Source organism: Vicugna pacos, chromosome 11, assembly GCF_048564905.1.
Source record: "Vicugna pacos chromosome 11, VicPac4, whole genome shotgun sequence".
Taxonomy (NCBI): domain Eukaryota; kingdom Metazoa; phylum Chordata; class Mammalia; order Artiodactyla; family Camelidae; genus Vicugna; species Vicugna pacos.
In genome coordinates, this window is record NC_132997.1 from 97,643,879 (window position 1) to 97,663,297 (window position 19,419).

The 19,419-nt window shown below is 48.5% G+C and overlaps 1 protein-coding gene across 3 annotated transcripts in view; it reads left to right on the plus strand.

Moving 5' to 3' along the window:
- DOCK1 (dedicator of cytokinesis 1) overlaps window positions 1–19,419 on the plus strand; it is a 480,997-nt gene that overhangs the window by 369,321 nt on the left and 92,257 nt on the right. For all 3 annotated transcript variants that reach the window (XM_072972106.1, XM_072972107.1, XM_072972108.1), the window contains exon 30: window positions 14,218–14,296. In XM_072972106.1, coding sequence (XP_072828207.1) covers window positions 14,218–14,296 — 79 coding nt within the window. The remainder of the gene's footprint in view (window positions 1–14,217; window positions 14,297–19,419) is intronic.

The window sequence follows — 19,419 nt, forward strand, 5'->3', positions numbered from 1 at the left end:
CAATAAAAACAATTTTTATTCTCACATTTCTGCTTTTAATCAAAAAAAGTCTTAGCTGAAGCATTTGCCCAAATCTCTGCTGGAATGTGGGTTTCTGATCAAAGGTTGGTGACCAACTGACCACAGTAGTACTTAGAATTTATCCCTTAAACTAGCGCTGTCTGTTGAAGTCCTTGGGGTGATTTTCAGACCTCCCGATGCTCACCTCGTGCTTAACGTGCTCCCGCCACTGTGCTAGGCACCGTGCACGTCTTCTGCTCACCTGGCAGGTCAGTGTGCTCTTGACACCCTTTGTGTAGATGAGGAAGCCAGCTCAAGGCTTACACAGCTGGTCGGGGGTCGAGCCTGGACTTCATCTCAGGCCGTGTATCCCTGGCGTCCCGGCTTCAGCCACTGCGCTGCCTGCCTCTCAGCATCCAAGTACTGAATCCCAGCCTTCTGGGCTCGTGGCAAGGGTTTTGATGAGGAAAAAGCTCAGGGATGCTTGATGGCTGAGGCTGAGGATGTGGGAATGCTCACTGTTACACCCAGGGAAGAATAAACAAGATCAAACGGTCTTCACAGTAAAAAGTAAACAGATTTTTAACTAGAAAGTAGGGAGGGATTGATTGGTTTACAGGGAAAAAGTAGAGGGAACTATTCCTAGAGATCGGAGTAGGTAATTAGATCTTTGCTTCTTGAATAGCATTTAAGTAATAGATAGGCCAGATTTTCAGCTTTCTGGCCTATTCCTTCTCTGTTGCAACGTGTAAATGAGTGGGCATATAGCTCTGTGCCAATAAAACTTTATTTACACAAACAGGCAGAGAGCTGGACTTGGCCCATGGGCTGTAGTTGACTGACCGCTGAGATTTGATACTGTCCAGTTTTGCATTTGCTTGCTTAGGGTTAGAACATGCACAGAGGAATTTCTAGTTCCATTACTTAATGTGCAGGACCACGCTACTCTCATTAAAAAGAAAGCCTCATCTCTTTAGTATAAATCAGAGGACTTATGTAAATATAAGGGACTATTGAGTTGATTTTATGGACTGTATGGGGAAGAAAATCATTATTCAGTTTGGGAGTTCTTGTGTTCTGGGTTGCTACCCTAAATCCAGCGAACAAATTAACTTGGAATCCGATGACATCCTGGGCTCAGAATACGGTTATGCCTTTTAATAGAAAGTGTCACTCAGCGGGTTGCAGACAGTGGCCTCCTGAAAGAGCCACTTCATTCTTGCAAGACCTGGTTCAGTTTGGTATTTCTAGCTTTATCTTCCAGCCTCCCCTTCACTCCATTGAATCTTTCATCTTGTCACAAATGCTCAGAACAGCCCAGGGGCCAACAAAGGAAAGAATTCCGTGATGACAGCCTCTCTCTCTCTCTCTCTCTCTGGGGCTAGTCTCCTGTAGAAGATTGAAAGTGGGGCCCAGAAGAACCAGTTTGGCATGGAGGTTATGGTTCCAAAGTTTCGCTGGAGAATCTCCTTTCATAGAGTGTGAATGAAACTATAAATAAAATACATTATCATTCTTGGGAAAAGGGATTTTGCAGATATAATTAAGACAGGGAGGTTATCTGGGCGGGCCTGGTGTGGTCCCTGGAGGCCTTTAAAAGGAGAGAGCTTTCTCTGGCTTGTAGCAGAGGAAGGAAGTGACAGTTTAAGTGAGAAGGCTCAGCATGGCCAGTTGAAGATGGCTTCTTGGGATTGAGTGCAGGGAGCCCCTAAGAGCAGAGAGCAGACCCTGGCTGGCAGCAGGGAAATGGGGACCTCAGACCTACAACCACGAGGAACTGGCTTCTGCCGACAACCTGGATGAGCTTGGGAGTTAAAAGCCTCCCCCCAGAATCCACCTTGGCCAGCATCTGGGCCTCGGCCTCTGAGACCTTAAGCAGGAGACTCAGTTTAACCCGCAGGGGGTTCTGACCCGCAAAACCATGAGATCACCGTTGTTGAAACCACTACGTTCGTGGTCCTTTGTGATGCATCAGCAGAAAACCTTCCCAGGTGGTGGCCCTCCCCGGGGGCAGGAGGCCCTCACGTGGTGCCTGTCGGACCTGGATCCAGTCTCAAAACCCAGACGTGAGCCTCACCGGCCCCCCCACTTCTGCCTTGGGAAGCTGCCCCTCCCATGAAAGTCTTGGGCACTGTCTGAACTGCTCTCTGTGGACAAAGATAGTTGAAGAAGGTTCCAAACACTCATCAAGTGAATGATGAGAATTCTGAGCCCCTCAGAAATCCAAGAGCTGAAGTTTCAAGATGTTCTCCTTCCCCAAGAGCTTGGACAGCACCTGAGCCTCCCTGAGCGCTGATATGCTCCACTCTCCTGTGCTCTCTGCAAGCTGAGATCCTTCCCAGGCCTCTTTTGTAACAAATAGCAAAGAAGAGGACCGAGGCCTTCATCTTTTGTCTGTTTATCACGTGCCCGATTGCACCTACCGAACACTGGGCAGCTGGGACGACCCGGGCCCCTTGCAGACACCGAGTCCTCTAACTGCCCCCTCCACGGCCCTCAGTAAGGCACGCTGGAGTTCGGAGGTGCTCACTCACTTGCCCACGAATGCACAGTCCGTAAGTGATGGGGTGAGATTTAAGCACAGAGCTCAAGGCTCCCGGTCTCTCCACTTCCCTCCCTTTTTGTGCTTCTCCTTCAGCTCCTCTCCAAGGGGGCGTCGCACTCAGGGAGGCCCACCAGCCCAGGGAGCAGAAGTAGCCCGCCGCCAGCGAGGACGGGGAGCTGCTGTAAACACCGCCAGCTGCCAGGTGGCTGCTCCCTGCACGCGCTCAGCCCCCCGAGGGAGCAGAAAACCGTGTTCCAGTTCTTAGCCTTTGGCAAATGAGCCCAAAGCAAATGACGTTCATTTGCTAAATGATGACAGTGCCCATTAGCAAGTCTTGAAAATGAACCAGGAAAATTCTAGGCCTCACTAGTATGTTCCGAGCAGGGAATAACTAGAAAGAGTCATCCCCTTGGTGTAACTGTCCTAGTTTCTCTTCAGGCTGCCTGCCCTGAGCCCTGCAGCTGGCTCAAGACCTCAGACCACTTAATGCTTTCATGGGCTTACCCAGTGGGTTCAGTTATACTGTATTTTATGTTAAGACACATGGCTGGGGGCTGTAGAGAATGAAGGTTCAGCACAGGTGGACCTTCCCTGGACTTGCAGTAGATTTGAGACGTGCCCTGCTAAGTGACCTCTGTCCTTTGTCGGATTAGGGAGAAATGACATACCAGGTGCGTAAAGGCCTCGTGGGTGGCTGTTATTGTTATCATATTCCTACTTACTGTATTCACGCTTGTTTGTTACTGCCCCACTCCTTCCAGGACAGATCTGAACAGCTTGGTTCTTTGGGGAGCGAAGGTCACAGGTTCTTATTCCCAAGCTGGTTTCTGTGTGTTGGCTTGGTTTGGTTTGGTTTGGAAATCACGGCATTAACTCACCCTGGTAGTGGGGGTACGGACCGAAAAATCATGACTCCCGCTGCTGCAGCTTCCGAAAATATCCTGTTCTCTTTCCTTCTCCTGTTTTTCTTTGTTTGTTTGTTTGTTTCTTTCTTGCCTTCCTTTCTTTCTTGTTGGGGTAAAATATATAATACAAAATTTGCCACTTTAACCACATGTCTGTACACAGTTCAGTGATATTAGCTCCATTCACCCTGTGTGCAACCATCACCGCTGTTTATCCCCCAAATACGTCATCGCTGAATAGAAACTCCTGACTCCTCATTTCTGCCCCCTCCTCCCCACCCCACATACTGGGAACTCGGAAAACACCCCAGTGACAGGTCCACGCACCCTCACACCCTGGAGGGCAGATCTTCTGGTGCAGTCGGTCCCCACGCCCAAGGGCCGGCTCTCTGGTCACCTCTCCCTCCCGGCTCCTCTGCCCTCTGGCCTGTCCTCCCCAGGGCTGTCCTTGGGCGGGTCCACCGTGGCCGTACTGGACACCTCCAGCTGGTAATCAGGGGAGCAATAGGAGGCCCTGGGAGAAGGGGGAGGAGGCCTGCCGGACGGACACTGGGGTGCTGGTGGAGGGGCTTCGGGGTGAGCCAGGACCCTCACTTGCTTGGCGTGGCTGACTCTAGAATGAGGATACTCTGTCCCTTGCATGCCCCTCCATCGGTAGAGACGTCTTACTTTCTAGGGTTTGCTGGGGGCATTCCTGACGTGTCTGTCTTAGGGATTTTTCCCCCCTACAAAGTGCCCCTACATCAGTCAACACTTACTTTCTGATGTTGCAGTAGTGAGGCAGGCAGGACTGGGGAGGAGAGGAGAGTAAGAAGAAGGAGGTAATGGAGAGTAGCGGGGAGGGCTTTATTCATTTTTAAAACTTGACCCTGAAATAAGGCTGTTAGTTAAGACATGCTCGGTGCCTGGAGGTGCACATGGAGGGAACTTACCTGCTTTGGTTTCCAAATCGCTTCCCTCCGACTCTTGATAAGACTACTTCCAGGCGCGAAGAGGGAAGCTCTCTTCTCTAAGCTTTGGAGGGGGCTTTTTAATTCCTTCTGATCAACAAGTTTTATATTCTGATACCAGGAAGCAGACGAGAGCTGTGGCTCCTGCCTGAAATAAGTGGAGAACTTTGAAAATCTGTGTCAAAGACAGATCAGAATTGAAGCACAGCTTTGCAGGGCTTAGCAAGACTTTCTGTAAAGGACCAGAAACCTGCTCAACACTGCTGCTGTCGTGAGAAGACAGCCGTAGAATATCCTTGAGGGGATATGATTGTGTTCTAATAAAACTTTATTTGTACCATCTCAGGCCCATTAGAATGACTGAAAAACAAAGAAACAAACAACAGTGTTAGCCAGGATGTGGAGGAATTGGAACCCTTGTACACTGTGGGCCAGAATGTAACATGGTGCAGCTGCTGTGGAAAATTGGTTGGTTCCTCAAAAAAAATTAAAACAAAATTACCACATGAGCCAGCAACCCCACTTCTGGGTTTGAAAGCAGGGACTTGAAGAGATATTTGTTCATTCATGTTTATAGCAGCATCATTCACAGTAGCCAAGAGGTGATGCAACCCAAGTGTCCATCCATGGATGAGGGGATAAAGAGAACGTGGCATCATCCAGACAATAGAATATTACTCAGCCTTTAAAAGGAAGGACATCCTGACACAGGCCATGGCATGGATGAACCTTGAGGACAGTCTGCTCAGTGGAGTAAGCCAGATGCAAAATGACAAATATTGTGTGATTCCACTTACACAAGGAAGCTAGAGTAGTGAAATTCATAGAGACAGTAAGTAGGATGGTGGTTGCCAGGGCCCGGGAGCTGGAGGAAGCAGAGAGTGGCTGTTTAATGGGTGCAGAGTGTCTGTTTTAAGAGAGGAGTTCTGTGGATGGACAGTGGTGATGGGTGCACAACAATGTGAATGGGCTTAGCGCCGCTGAACCGTATGTACATTTAAAAATGGTTAAGATAGTAAATTTTTGTTATATGTACTTTACCACAATTTTTTAAAGCCTTTATTTAAAAAAAAAGGACACCTAAATCTTAATTTACAAAACTGGGCCGGAGGCTGTGGTTTGGGAACCCTCCCATTTGAAGGATGGGAGAGGTCGCTGAGGCCAGCGTGGGAAGAATCCCGACGCGCTTGGTGAGACGTAGCCGGAGGAGGGTTCGTCTTCCAGTTATGCACAGAGCGACGTGCGCGTGTGTGTCTTAGTCATAACGGTAATGGATGCCACGCGGGAGACAGCAGCCGCTCCGCTGCAGACACGGAGACCTCAGGGAAGCCCGGGGAGGTCCGTGTTAAAAGCCCGTTTTCTGCAGAGCGACCCACCCCGAACCATCCAGCCCATCAGTGACACGAGCCTCCTGCTCGTTAGCTGGGAGTGTGGGGCAAGAGGCGCTCGGAGGCTGGCTGACCCGGGAACCCTGTGGGAGGCAAGCCCTTTCTGCTGCCAAGATGAGTTAGAAAAGAGTTTGACAAGAGAATGTGTTTTAAGTCTTTGCAGTAAAGTGCCTTCAGTGTTAAGGGCCTTAAACCTGGGAAAAACTAACTTAGAAAAGCATCTAAAAATAATAGGGGCCAAAATGCAAATGCTTCATACTGTATGATTCAACCACGTGAGACCCTGGAAAAGCCAGATCTATGGAGACGATAAAGATCAGGGGCCCCAGGGACTCATGGGAGGGAGGAAGGGCAACCAGGCAGAGCACGGGGAGTTTTAGGGCAGTGAAACTGTTCCAGATTGCCCTGTAGTGGTGACTCTGCGTCATTGTGTATCTGTCCAGAGCCATAGAGTGTCCAGCCCACGAGTGATCCTGCACTGCGGGTGATAATGATGAACCCGTGTAAGCGCATCAGTTACAACACAGGTGCCACTCTGGTGCGGGATGTCAGTAATCGCGGAGCCAGGGAGGTCATGGGAATTCTCTGTACTTTCCAATCAATTTTGCTCAGAACCTACAACTGCTGTTAGAAGTCAAGTCTGTTTAAAATAATCATAACAATCACAATGTGGGAGCGGGTACAGGATGGGGAAGAAGTGAAGCAGTCAGGGGCAGAAGGTGATCACTGTTGAAGCCAGGTGAGGAGCACGTGCATTCCTTTGCTCGTATCTGTTGGAAAGTTTCCTTAATACGGTGTAAAAGGGACACGGTTGTAGGGTGACACTTGTATCATGATGACCACACTGACTGATGTCCCTACGGAAGGCAGCATAGTTGTGACCGCTCGTGACCTTGACCTAAGCCTGCTGGGAACATGCATGTCTGCCTCTCTGAGCTTCCGTTTCCTTATTTGTAAAAATGTTAGGTGATTCATACCGCACGAGATTTGTGAGCATTAAACCCCATAACTTTTATGAAATAACAACACTGTGTGGAACATGCAAGGTGCTCAGTAGATGCTCAGCAGCAGAGCAGCAGGAATGGAAGGGGTGGTCGAGTGGGAGAGGAAGGAGAGCCGAGGTCGGTCCAGCCACTTTCAGGATGCTTGGTCCTCAGCCCGCCGTGGTTCGTGGGCAGCACGCACTGCTTTGGTGGGAACCTGAGGCAGAAGAGGTGTCCGGAGTGCGGCTGCACTGAGCACGCGTCAGACAAGCAGCCCAGGGCCCACAGAGCGCTGCTCAAGGAGACCCCCCCCCCGCCCAGCCCATACACCTCCCCCCACCCCAGCAGGGATGAGACCGTCTAAGTCTGGAGAAGATGCTCCCTGGGAATTCCCTGCACTCCTGGGGGCCTCACGGACTCAGCTGGCGTCTTCAGGGCTGGCCAGCGGAAAGGTTCAGAGCAATTTGGATTCTACTTGAGTCTGGTGGACATTGAAGGCTTACTGATTTGAAGAAGAAAGGAGCCAACTCTACCCCAGCATCTCCAACTTCCCACAGTCTGGCCCCAGCCGCCCCTTCCAGCCTCATTCCCAGAAAGTTCTCGCGACACCCATCTTCCCACTGGTTCCCAAGCCGCAAAGACTGGAGGCAGGTCTCACCCAGGTCCCCGCCTTCTGTGCACTGGGCCACCTCGACACACCAGGGTCTTTCTTAGAAGTCACTTCTCTGTGTGCAGTAGTCTTCACTCCCCACCCAAGATCTGACCATGCGGAGCAGCTGATCCTGTTTAGTCACTGACTTGACCAAAGGCTGGTCAGCTGGAGGGGAGCGCTCGTCCCATGGAACTGACGTGACGTCCGCGGCATCTGTCTCATCACCTCACCTTAAGTCGCCTCTCCTTCCCAGCGCTCCTGAGTCCCGCGGCAGTCGGTTTCAGGCAAGTTTCCAGCTGCTATTCCTCAACTGGCTGTCCTGCAGGGATGGAACCTGCCCCTTGAAATGTGTTTCCTTTTTTCCAACCACTTTGGGCAAAACATTTTGTGAAAAGACGCAGGGCTCTCCCTCCTGGCCGCCCCAGAGCGACTCTTGTTTGAGTGCGGAGGTATTTAAATGCCCTCATGTTGAACTGTACGGCCTAATTATGCAATGTGAAGTAAGATCGGGGGAGGGATAGGAAAAGCTCCACGGTGTCACCGTTTGAGAAATGGGGCTTTGTCTGGCACCGGATGCTCTGCACACTCCCGATGTGTTTCCCTGTGTAGTAACGAGGCCCCTCATCTCCCAGTTTTATTGGCAGCAAACACCGGGTGGCAGAGATAGAGAAATGCCGGCAGCTCTGTCATAATAAAGTCATTTTAGTGACTGTAATTGTGCCAGGAGCTTCTAGTAGTTAAATTGGTTCCTGTGTATGTTCCGCTGTCTAAGTTCCCCTCTACTCAATTAACACATAATTATTCAGGACGGTGCCACGTTCACTGCTCAGTACACACTGCTTTCCGATAGGTAGCTTTGGGGGCGGGCCGTTGCTGGGGCTCGCCAGCCCTCCGCGGCCCTTTCACGCAGTGACAGAGTGGGCTGTGGGTGGCGTGACGTCCTGTGGGAAATCCCTGGACTTGGGAGGCATGGAAGTCCGCGGCCACCTCCTGCATAGAGCCCGGCCTGATGACCGTCAGCCTGTCCCCTAAACACCTGCGGCCGTAGAGTCATCGGGTGTGTCTCCCCTTTTCACCCTTTGTAAAGTGTCAGTGGAGGTCACAGTGTTCAAATGACTTATAATTATGTGTCGTTACCTCTTTCTTATCTTTAACCTCAAAGCTAAAAAAAAAAAACCTTAGATTCAAAGTTCAAGGGAGCTTGAGTCCCCATAATTTGGTACCTTTATGTGTTAGTTGAGAATATGAGAACCTCCAAAACTTGAGCAACTTTTGGAGGTCTTATTGTAGATGAATGTTTACATGGATGTAAAGAGACAGACAGACAGACAGTTGATAGAACTGGATGGATGAAGACTGTTATGGGGTCTGTCTGCACGCACACGTAGACATCAGTTACACTGCTACCATTTGATCCGACACCATCGCGAATCACAGCACAGCATCTTGTTCCTGTGGGAGCTCACCGCAGTTAACTTGCAGGTAGAAGAGGAGGAGGTCAAGGGAAACTTCCTGGGATATTTTTTGTTTTGTTTTTAATTCTATGAGCCTTGGGAATGAATGTTCTCTATCTCATGGTGCCCCCGAATTATGACAAGAGTGGTAAAGATGCTGACTCTGACTTTCTGGAAACAAGACTGCTTCCCAGAAGAGTGAGATAAAGTTCTTTCCATGGGGTCACTGGAAATAAAATCTGCAGTCATTTGCCTTGCGCAATTTGAATGTCTCAGAGACACTGCATCTAGACCTTATGACTTTCGAGGCTTTGGGGTATGGCTTAATTTGCCTTGGGCTCTCTCTACATTATTTATTCTGTGTGTCTTCTGGTTTTACCTTTAAAGTTTTTAGATTATAAATAAATCCTTTCAGAGATTAAAAGTGATTGAAAAGAGCTCTAGGAAGTATGGGCTCGCCCTTTTTCTTAGTCATTTTGGCCACGTGGGCCAGCATCCCTGAAAGCATTTAGTTTTCAGGCCGTTAGTAATTTTTAGAAATGACTTACTTCTCATGGCTTGGAATGAGACATGACTCGCTTGGTTCTTGGGGTGACTGATCTCTTCCCCAGCCCCTCCCTTTCTGCAGTGCAGAAGCAGTGCTGTGTCCCACTCTCTGCCTTCCACACCCCCACCCCCGTCCTCCATCCCCTGCAGCCACCGCATCCTCATGTTCGTGGGAGCCAGGAACATTATGAACAGTAGGCATGACCTCTAATCACTGTGTCCTGACATTTATGTATAATAATGTTGAATGGGGAGGATAGAGAGAAACTCAGATTGGCGGAGGGTGGATGATCCCGCCACCCCCGACCAGAGGAGGCTCCGGCTGTGTGTGCGTGTGCTTGTGTGTGTTTTGTTTGGGTGGTGGGGGCTTCTGGACCTACCACTGGCTCTGAGAGATCCGTTAGTGCAGTTACAAACTAACGTTTCCTTACATCAGACCATTTCTGAATATGCACAGTGGCCAGGGGTCCTCTCAGGTGCTTGGCGGGGTTGGGAGTGGGTGAGTCCTGATGTGTAAAAGACAAGGTTTCTGCCATTGAGGAACTAGCTCCGGAAGTGGAGAGGAGGCTGAGGGAGTAATACTCAGCCATAAATGCTAAGTGCCTAATGAGAAATCTGGTTAGCGAGAACCTCGAAAGAGCTGAACCTGACACCAGAAAGTCTACACAGTAACCATGCAAGGACTCCAGGCCGAGCCGGGGGCTACGGAACATTCTAGCCTCTCTGAGCCCCCGATTGTGGTCAGGACCTGATCTTCTGGGTCAGCTCATGCATCCATCCGTCCACCCACCCACCCGTATCCCTCTGATCATTCATTCCTGTGGCTCGTGCACAGTGAACATATGTGAGGTGCCAGATGCCCACTTGGCATTGTGAGCACATGGGTGAATAAACAGACAGGACAATTTGGGAACAGTCTGGAGGGCCTCCCTGTCCTTGAGCACAGCTCCAGCAGTGCCTGGCATGGACAGGGAAACCAGGAACGCCGGGGAGAGCCCGCTTGCACCCCACCTCCCTCTCATTGCCTCCCAGCAGTGTGGACTTGCTCTTCAGCTCTGCTGGGCTGGAGCCCGTCACTTCAGACTGGTCAGGCAGCCTGTCGTCCAGTTGCTTGGCTCATCCTCTCCCCAGTCTTTGACCGAAAGTGAGATAGAGCAGGGCCCGTGGTCAAGGCCAGGGTCCTCCTGTCCCTCCAGTGGTTCTGCAGAAGTTTCTAATGTGATTTTCTGATGTATCTCCCCTAGTTTGAGCTTTATGAGAAATAACTCGTGAGTTACAGCAGCTATTAAATGTTCTGACCTAAAAGTTAGCCTCTGTTTCTGGCCTTTTTTTCCCTAGCTAATTTATTTATCTTCTCGTGGACTTGGGGCATTGCTAAACTTTGAATCCCATCAAGTGTGAAAGGTAGGAGATAATGTCCGTTGTGTCCCAGGTGGTTCTGTGGCGGAGGTTGTCCTTGCTGCATGGAGGCTGAGTGGCTCAGCGTTGTTTACAGCACTAATTAAGGTTTTTATTCGTGCTTCCCTTTAGTTCCCCCTACAAATCGCATTCTGTGTTATTTGTTTGTTGTTTTTTTTTTTGTCTTGGCTTTTTTAAAAAATTTATAACGAATCTAAATGGTAGAACCTCTCTCAGCACTGCTCCTTCTCAGTTGTCAGTTCATTAAAAAGTTTTTGTTTTGCCTTCATATTATTTCAGCATGGCATATTTTTTTTAAGTCACTTTGAGCAATATCTTTATTTAACTAGCTGAAATTGTTCCAGAGCTTAATTAGAAGTAGCATATTGCAACTGTTTGGGTGTTATCTGGAGGCAAGATAATTAGCCTGTAATAATAATGCATGTTCAAGTGAACTTGTCATTTTTGTCATAGAGGCTGGGGGGCGGGGCTCATGACATTTAAAGCTCATGAGCACCCTGGGGTTCTGTAATGAACAACCAAGTTCAAAGCTGAAGGAAAAGTTAAGGGGAAAAAGGGTGTTTGTGGCCATTGACACTTGGGGTAGCTCCTCTGGTTACCAGGGTCAGGGCAGGGCACGACCCAGATGCTACCTGAACTCGGTTGCCAAGGGTCATGTGGATGGGGTAGAGCATCTTCTCTTGAGCCCTGCATCCCATGCTTCTGAGGGCTGAACATGACTCAGGTGACCACAGGCCAAGACTGGATAGCTGATTCGGGTTTCCAGGTGACCTGTACATACGAGGCTTTCACTGGATCTAGTCCTGGTCCTGGATGAATTTGTCAGGATACTTTAAATGTTACTGAAACCCAAGTCCCACTGTTCACTGCTCAAAAGCCAATACTCGAGAGGCAGTGTTGGTAGAAAGGAAATTTCGCTTTATTCCAGAGGCCGGCAACCAGGGAAGAAGGCAAACTTGAGTCCAAAGGCCAATTCTCCACTGCTGATCAGTGGGAAGAACTTTTAAAAGGGGAGTTTCAGGTGTGCAGAAGGAGGGGGTGCTGCTACGTGCAGAACAGCACAGACAGCTCTGACAGTCATCTTGACATCGGTCATCTGGGCAGCATCACCTTGATTGTTTTCAGTACAGTTACTCTTCAGTTCAGGGTCGGTTTGTTCCCATTTTTTGAGGCCAGTTCCCGGAACTGGTGCAGCTTCCGTCATGGTTGCAGTCTGGTCATCATGTAGTTAACTTTTCCCACCTGGTGGGGATTTCAATATCTACAAAACAGCTTGAAGGACAGGGCTCAGAATGTTATCTGCAGCCCTTGAGGCGGAACTAAATGTCCTTGCCTTTGTTTAATGACTAAACAATTATTTTGTCTCGCTTCACTATTTCCCTTTGTTTCTGTATTTTCTTATTTCGCTGATGAAACTTACTCTTTCAGTAAAGTTTTTCTTTTTTTAACACCTTTACTGTGGTGTGGTTCCTGTATAGTTCTACACATATTTCAGATGTACAATTTGATGAATTTTGATAGACACCCACGGAACCACCACCACAATCAGGATGGCTGACATTTCCATCACTCCCCAAGAGGTGCAGTTTTCAAATTCCCAGTTTATCCCTTCCCACCCTCTTTCGCCACTGATAACTGTTAAGTTCTCCATGTCTGTGAGTCCGTTTTTGTTTTGTAGGTAAGTTCATTTGTGTCCCTTTTTTTTAGATTCCACACATTAGCGATAGCATGTGGTATACATGTCTGTATGCATACAGGTGCAAGAGGCAGGTGGAGGACGTGGGTGATCAGGGGGAGGGGATCTGTCCTGGGAAGGCCCCAAAGGGCCCTGCTCTATTTCACTATATTTAGCTTTTTTTTTTCAGTAAGTTACAGAATTCAGCCAGAAGAGCTATTTTTCCAATTTAACGAGACATCCAGTAGTGGCAAATCCGGCAGCCCTGTGGCTGACCGATCCTGCTGCCCAGTGTGCTCCTGGTTCATAGTCAAGGCCAGGGTCCTCCTGTCCCTCTGTGCACAGTCAGTCACAACCCAAATTCCTCCTTTCCGGTGATTTCTTAACATCCTCAGGGAAGAACTCAAATAACTCTGGCTACACTTTTCTTCAGTGACTGTGTTAGCAAACTCCTGCACAGGCCATTTGTCCCCCTCGTTTTGGTCCTGGATCCCACTGAGAGGTCTCAGTGAAGTGATGCTTGCAAACCCTCCTTCTTCGAGCCGAATGTGAGGGAAGCTGGGGTGACAGCGGGTGTCGGGCAGGAGGTTCTGGTGGGAGGTGGTGCTGGGGACCTCCTTAAAGCCCCGGCTGGGCCTTCCTTGCTCCCTCCTCCCAGGCTGACTGGCCTTCAGTGGCTCTGGGACCGTCAGGGCTGGGGAGCTTCTCCAGGCATGCATAGCTAAAGCGGTCAGGTTGTCAGAGAGTACCAGCTCCTAGTAAGTAACCCAGATTGTGCTTACACTCTCTGGCTGTTTCCTGCTGCCTAAACAGAAGGGTAATTAAGTTTATTATCTGTGACCTAATGCTCATTCTTTGCATCTTGCCTTTGTGCAAAGGGAGAAGGGTCATTTAAAAAGAAGTGTCTGGACTAGGCCTTATTATTGTAAACACACTCAAGAGTAATAAAACAAATCTACTGAAGGAGCAAGCTTGTGAGAGGCTCAGGACTCTGGAGTCATTTACGACAGCCCCAGGTTGCAGATTCCATCATAGAAAAGTAAAGGGCAGCTTATGGGAAGAGGTGATATTTTGTTCTGCGTGCTTAAGATTGATCAATGAAATCAATGAATAAAGTTCCTGCTAGAATTCTGGTCTAATCATTCTTATCTCTACTAAAGCTTTTTTTTTTAATTTTATTTGAACAAGTTAACAGTGACCAGAATTAGCATTTGGAGCGTTGGGCAAATGATACTGGCATCAGCCATGCTTCCAAGCTTGGTGACACTTCACCAAACTGTTCCAAGCCTGTTGGGGCATGGAGCAGCACTTTCAAATACTTAACTTTAAAAAGCCAACTAAGCAAAGACCAATTTAATAATATGATAGTAAGACATTGTGACTTGAGAAAAAAGACTTAACTTGCACCTTTGCTTTGTTTTTAAAGTTGAACTATTGTTACGACACTTTTCACGTGTTGCTTTCAGATGCTGTTATTTTGGTCTGTATCTTTTATGCTCCCTGCACTCACTTCCTTGATTAATCTGGAGAATATCTGCATATAATCTCTGGGCTTTTCATCGGCCAAACCTCGCAGCTTTTTACGGGACTTAGAGAGTTTACTTTCTAGACGGTCTCGGATTGTAGCTAATTGAAATGCCAAACCTACAGAAGTGTCGGAGCAGAAGTGTGTAATTATGTAATTTTCTCTGATCTTTCAGAGTCTTCCTGCGAGCGATTAATCAGTATGCAGATATGCTGAACAAAAAATTTCTGGATCAAGCCAACTTTGAGCTGCAGGTAAGAGAAGAGGTAGACACGACCTTTGTTGAAATCATGTTAAAACAAATTGCTGGTCTGCGCCAATTTCTTTTCTTTCTAATCCTTGAACTTAGTTGGTTTCCCATCTAAGATGTGGAAATGAAATTTACAGTATGTGCTATTGGAACCCGAGGATTGAAAATTATGCCTTTGGGATATATGTTCTGTTTAGGCAAGGAAGGCGATGGAGCTGTCTCAGAGTGAAAGTATTGAATCAGAGTGACAAGTAGGGACGCTCTGAGCTGGGAGGCTGCCGTGTCTCACAGGTGGGGTGGCTGCTAATATTGTCTGAGACCGTCCTAGTGTGGAGAGCGAAGGGCTAGCCCAGGAGGGGAGGTGGGTTTGCATCACTGAGCCCAGCTGGCTTGTAGAACTCAGTTTGCCCAGATATACCCTCTCCCGGCTTTGTGCTACCCGAGGTGGCCTTCGCCCAGCAGAACGTCCCACGCTGCCGACACCCAGGGCTGTGTGTTTGCAGAGTGCTTGCAGAGAGCATGCGTGTGTTTGCGGCAAGGACGGACTTTTCCTGGCATGATTTCTTGCTGTGTGTCTGGTATTGGTGGCTCTCATACTGTACTGCGGGTACATTTCTGCTAATCTGATTTTGTCATCATCATTATTACTTAGTTTTGTTAATTAAAGCTTGCAAGTAAAAGCATCCTGATGCAAAGGGGTTGGTTTCCCTGGGCAGGATTGTTCACTGAGAAGGAGCCAGAAGAATTTATGTGCACCTAGACGGCCATCCAGCTCAAAAACAGGTTATCAGATAACACAGCTTACACACCCATCTGCCTTCCCTTTTCGTTGTCTTCTGAAATTTTATAGCCATTATGAGCCTTAGTTTATCACATTAAGTTCTTACGGGCCAGCGCCCTTATTTCTTTTCTCATTTTTTTTAATTTTAATTTTTTATTGAAGTGTAGTTGATTTACAGTGTTAGTTTCAGGGGTACAGCAAAGTGATTCAGTTATACACATACATACATACATATTTTTTCTTTTCAAATTCTTTTCCATTAGCTGTTATTGTAAGAAATTGAATATAATTCCCTCTTTTGTCATTTTTAAATTCCCAGTGTTTGTTTTATATAATAATATATCAGGTACCATGTATCTGGACATATTATTTTTCAGAATTTAAAATTTTGTATTATTTTCTCTGCTTAATGTTTGTTCTCACATACCCTAACACACAGGTACATTCTCATCAAATGTTTATGCTGTGTAAATTGGCACATTGAATAAAATGTGAAGGCCCCCTCCCACCCTTTCACCCTCTTCCCTTCTTTCGGGTGACGTGTAATTAATTGTTGTCTGTTTTTCCTGAGGTTTCTTACGCATTTACAGTTGATCTTGGACAGTGTGGGAGAGGTTTGGGAAGGTGGCTAATCCGAGCATGATTTATAGTGAGTCTTCCGTGTCGGTGGTTCCTCGCGTCCGCGGGTTCAACCGACCGCAGACTGTGTGGTACGACAGCACTTACTACCGAAAAATACCCACTTGTAAGTGGACCCGAGTAGTCCAGACCCAAGTTGTATCTGGCCCTGGCCCTGCCCCTGCTTGCTTTCGGCCTTTCCCGTGAATTGGGTCGCACCCTCCGTGCCGCTCAGTGCCGTCACAGTCCGCAGCAGAGACGCACCAGCACCGACTCCTGCGAGCTTCCGCGTGCGTTCCAGTTTTTCCCCTTTACACGCAGCGCGTCTGTGCACGGTGTGACACATCTCGGCGGTGGGCATCTCGGTGCCGCTTCGCTGTAGAATAGGTTCCCGGAAGCATAGTCACCAGGCTGAATGGTAAGAAATTTCAAGGTTGATGGACACTGATAAATGACCCTCCCAAAATGCTCCAGCAATTTGCAATCTCGCCAGCCTTCTCTGAGAGCAGACGTTGTCTGGCATCTTCTCCCAACCAATTTCCTTAAAATTGTTGCTTCTTATTTTTGTTGGTGTTTCTCTGATTGCTAGCTGGGTTGAGAGCACTTACTGGCGTGTGGATTTCTAGGATGAACTGTCTGATCATCTCCTCTGCTCATTTTTGTCTTGGGCTATTTATCGTACTTAGCTTTTCTGTAGTCAAAGCTGCCTATTCATGTATTGCTTTTGGGTTTTATGTTTTGTTTGACAAATCCTTCTTTGATTTTCAGTTTTCACTGTTTGTTTTATGTAGTTAGTATATGCTAATACCTTTATAGTTCTCTTTTTTTTTTTTAACTTTCCAATAATTAATCCATTTGTGATTTCTACAGTTAGTGTTAGGGGTCAGAGTTTAACCTCACTTTTGCCCATGTTATTTTGTGAGTAGGTTCTTCTCTCCCAGTGATTTGACATGTGGCTGAGAAAACCCATAATTACAGATGCATGTGTGTTTCAGCTCTGTCTTCTGCATCGTGACCTACTGGTTTTATACCCAGCTGATAGAGCCAGGACTTCCTTGTTACTGTGCGTGTGCAAAATTATCTTGACTTTTTTTGTGTATTTCCCCCCGGGTGAAATTCAGAATCACCTCGTTAAAACTTTTTTTAAAAATGCTGTTTCTATTTTAATTGGGATGCTATTGGATTTATAAATAATTGTGAGGAAAAGGTAATGGCCTTTGGGGACTGCTTAGCAGCATTTATTTTTCTCCACCCCACACAGGAATCTTTAGGTGTGTTTTTGTGTGTGCCCTTCACTAGGGTTTCTCGTTTTGTCCACGGAGACCTTGCCCATCGCCTGCTGGTGGATTGTGGGTATTTCAGGTGTGGCTGCGGTGAGTGTGGGCTTACTGGTTATCACTGCCCTTGCACACTGTTTCATGGGTACCGTCCTCTGGATGCACACCCACCCACATACTGCGGTGAGCTCTTGTCCCTTGGCCAGTGTGAAGTGCATTGGATTGTCCCACGCTGGAGGGCTTCAGCCTGCCACCCCCAGCGGGAGGCTGGGGTGCCCTAGGGCTGAGCAGCCTTCAGCATGTGCGCCAGGCAGTGGCTGCTCCAACAAGGTGCATTTCTGTGTTCTGACGTTCTGGTGTCTCCTGCACGGCTCTCTCCCCTAACACATCCTTCTTTAGCTGCTCCTCCCTGTGGGCTGTGACGTCCCCTCTGCTTCCCTCTGTCCCTCCTCAGTCCACCTCTCATTTCCAGCAGGTATGGGACCAAGAACTTTTCTTCTTAACCTTCTCGTAGTAAGCTGCCACTTCTGACACCTGTCACCTCCTCAGATCTGTAGTGAAGACTTCCTACAAGCAAGGACCCTCAGGAAACGCACATTATCATAACTCCTAACCAGTCCTCAGACCGTGTTCAAGTTCAGTTGTCCCGGGCACCTCCTTCACAGGTCAGCATCACCCAAGTCCGTTAGTTCTCATATCTCAAATCATGCTTTGCTTCCATTTTTTTTAATGTTTGTATTTTTATATGATTTTAAAGGCTTTATTCTTTGATGATAGTTTTAAGTTCACAGCAAAATTATGAGGAAGGTACAGAGATTTCCCGCACGCCCCCTGCCTCCAGCACAGAGCCTCCCCCCATCTCTACACCCCAACAGGGTGGTAACTTTGTTACAGCTGAGGGACCAACACGGACACACCATCATCACTTGGAGTCCTGGCTTTGCATTCGGGTTCACTGTAGATGTTCTGGACGTTCTATGTTTGGACAACTGTTACAAGGTCACACATCCACCATCACAGTATCATACGGATAGTTTCACTGCCCTAAAACTTCTCTGTGCTCTGCCTGCTCACCCCGCTCCCCGGTCCGTCCTGCGTGTCTCTCGTCTCTTCCAGGCGAGAGCGGTTCCTCGCTCTGGGCGTCCCGTCCTGGGCGGCGCTTCCGCAGAGCACAGGCCTGGCTTTGCAGACGGCCCCGCAGTTGGGCTGTTTCGTGTTCCCTAGTGCTTAGACCCGGGCTGTGCCCTTAGAAAGAACATTACAGAAGTCGTGATGTGATGTATTTCTACCTCCCGGGGGCCCCGTTGCCTCTGACAACGGCCGAGAGATTTTCTGAGGTGCCCACAATGCAGCCTCCTCGTTCCTAAGGAAATAAAATCTCCTGTGGGTCCCGGTCTTCCTTTACAGGTGGACGTTCTGTGTCCCCGGGCACGCGGGCCATGAGGGAACGTCCCTCCTCAGGGCATCTGACCACCCTGTTCCCATCAGTATCTCCCAGGCAGGATTTTTAGGCTCCCAGGCTCAGCTGGCGTCCTGGCTGCCCTGTGAATGAAGAGGAGAAACAGGAAGCACGTGAAGCTGGCGTTAAAACAGACAGCTCCGTTGTTTGTGCTAACGTTGCTTTCATGGGCAGCAGGTATGCTTAAAATACACCTGGGTCCTGCTGCAGTCCTGCCCCTGACCCGAAAGCGGCCAGTGGTGACCCTGCCCGTGCAGTGAGGGTGGGGCGTCACTAGGGAATGGACGGCTGTAGTGGAAGGTGTTAGTTCCAGAAACAAAAGAAGCAACTCATACTTTACTGATGTGAGCCCCCCGTTCTATGGTAGGGGGCCTAAAAGAGAAAGCTTCTTGTGGTTAGGAAGGTGTGTGGCCTGTGATGTCCCCGATGGCCCACTGGAGCCCCCTGTGCTGCATCACGTATTTTCTGCGGTTTGGGGCAAGTCTCTGAACCGCACCTGGGAAAGGGGAGGACCGGCACTTACCTGGTTCGTCCTGCGGCATCAGATGGGTGGCTGTCCTCCTGAAGAACGTGTCTGTTCGTGAGGAGTCCTGGATGAATGAAGCCTGGCACACTCGTAGCTGCATCCAGGCTTTGAAATATCCACTTACTTCTCAGGGAACTGATCACACTGTGAACATGTTATTTTTATATAACTCTTTGTAACTATCTCATTTGATAGAGTAAATATCATCACTATTCTGTCAACGAGACAATCAACACCCACAGATTTCTTCCGAAGGGCTTTGAAAGCACTTGGGAGCTTGGACGTGGGCTGGAAACTGCCAGGCTCTTGCCCACCGGGGGCAGGTGAACCTTCCTTCAAAATGTCCTGTGGCACAAGGATGGTTGGGGGGGGGTGTCTGTAATGATCAATCTCTCTGAGCCCCTCGCTGCAGCTCCCGGGGTGGGGGGTCTCCCCACTTGTCTCTCACCTGCTCCCCCCACGTCCC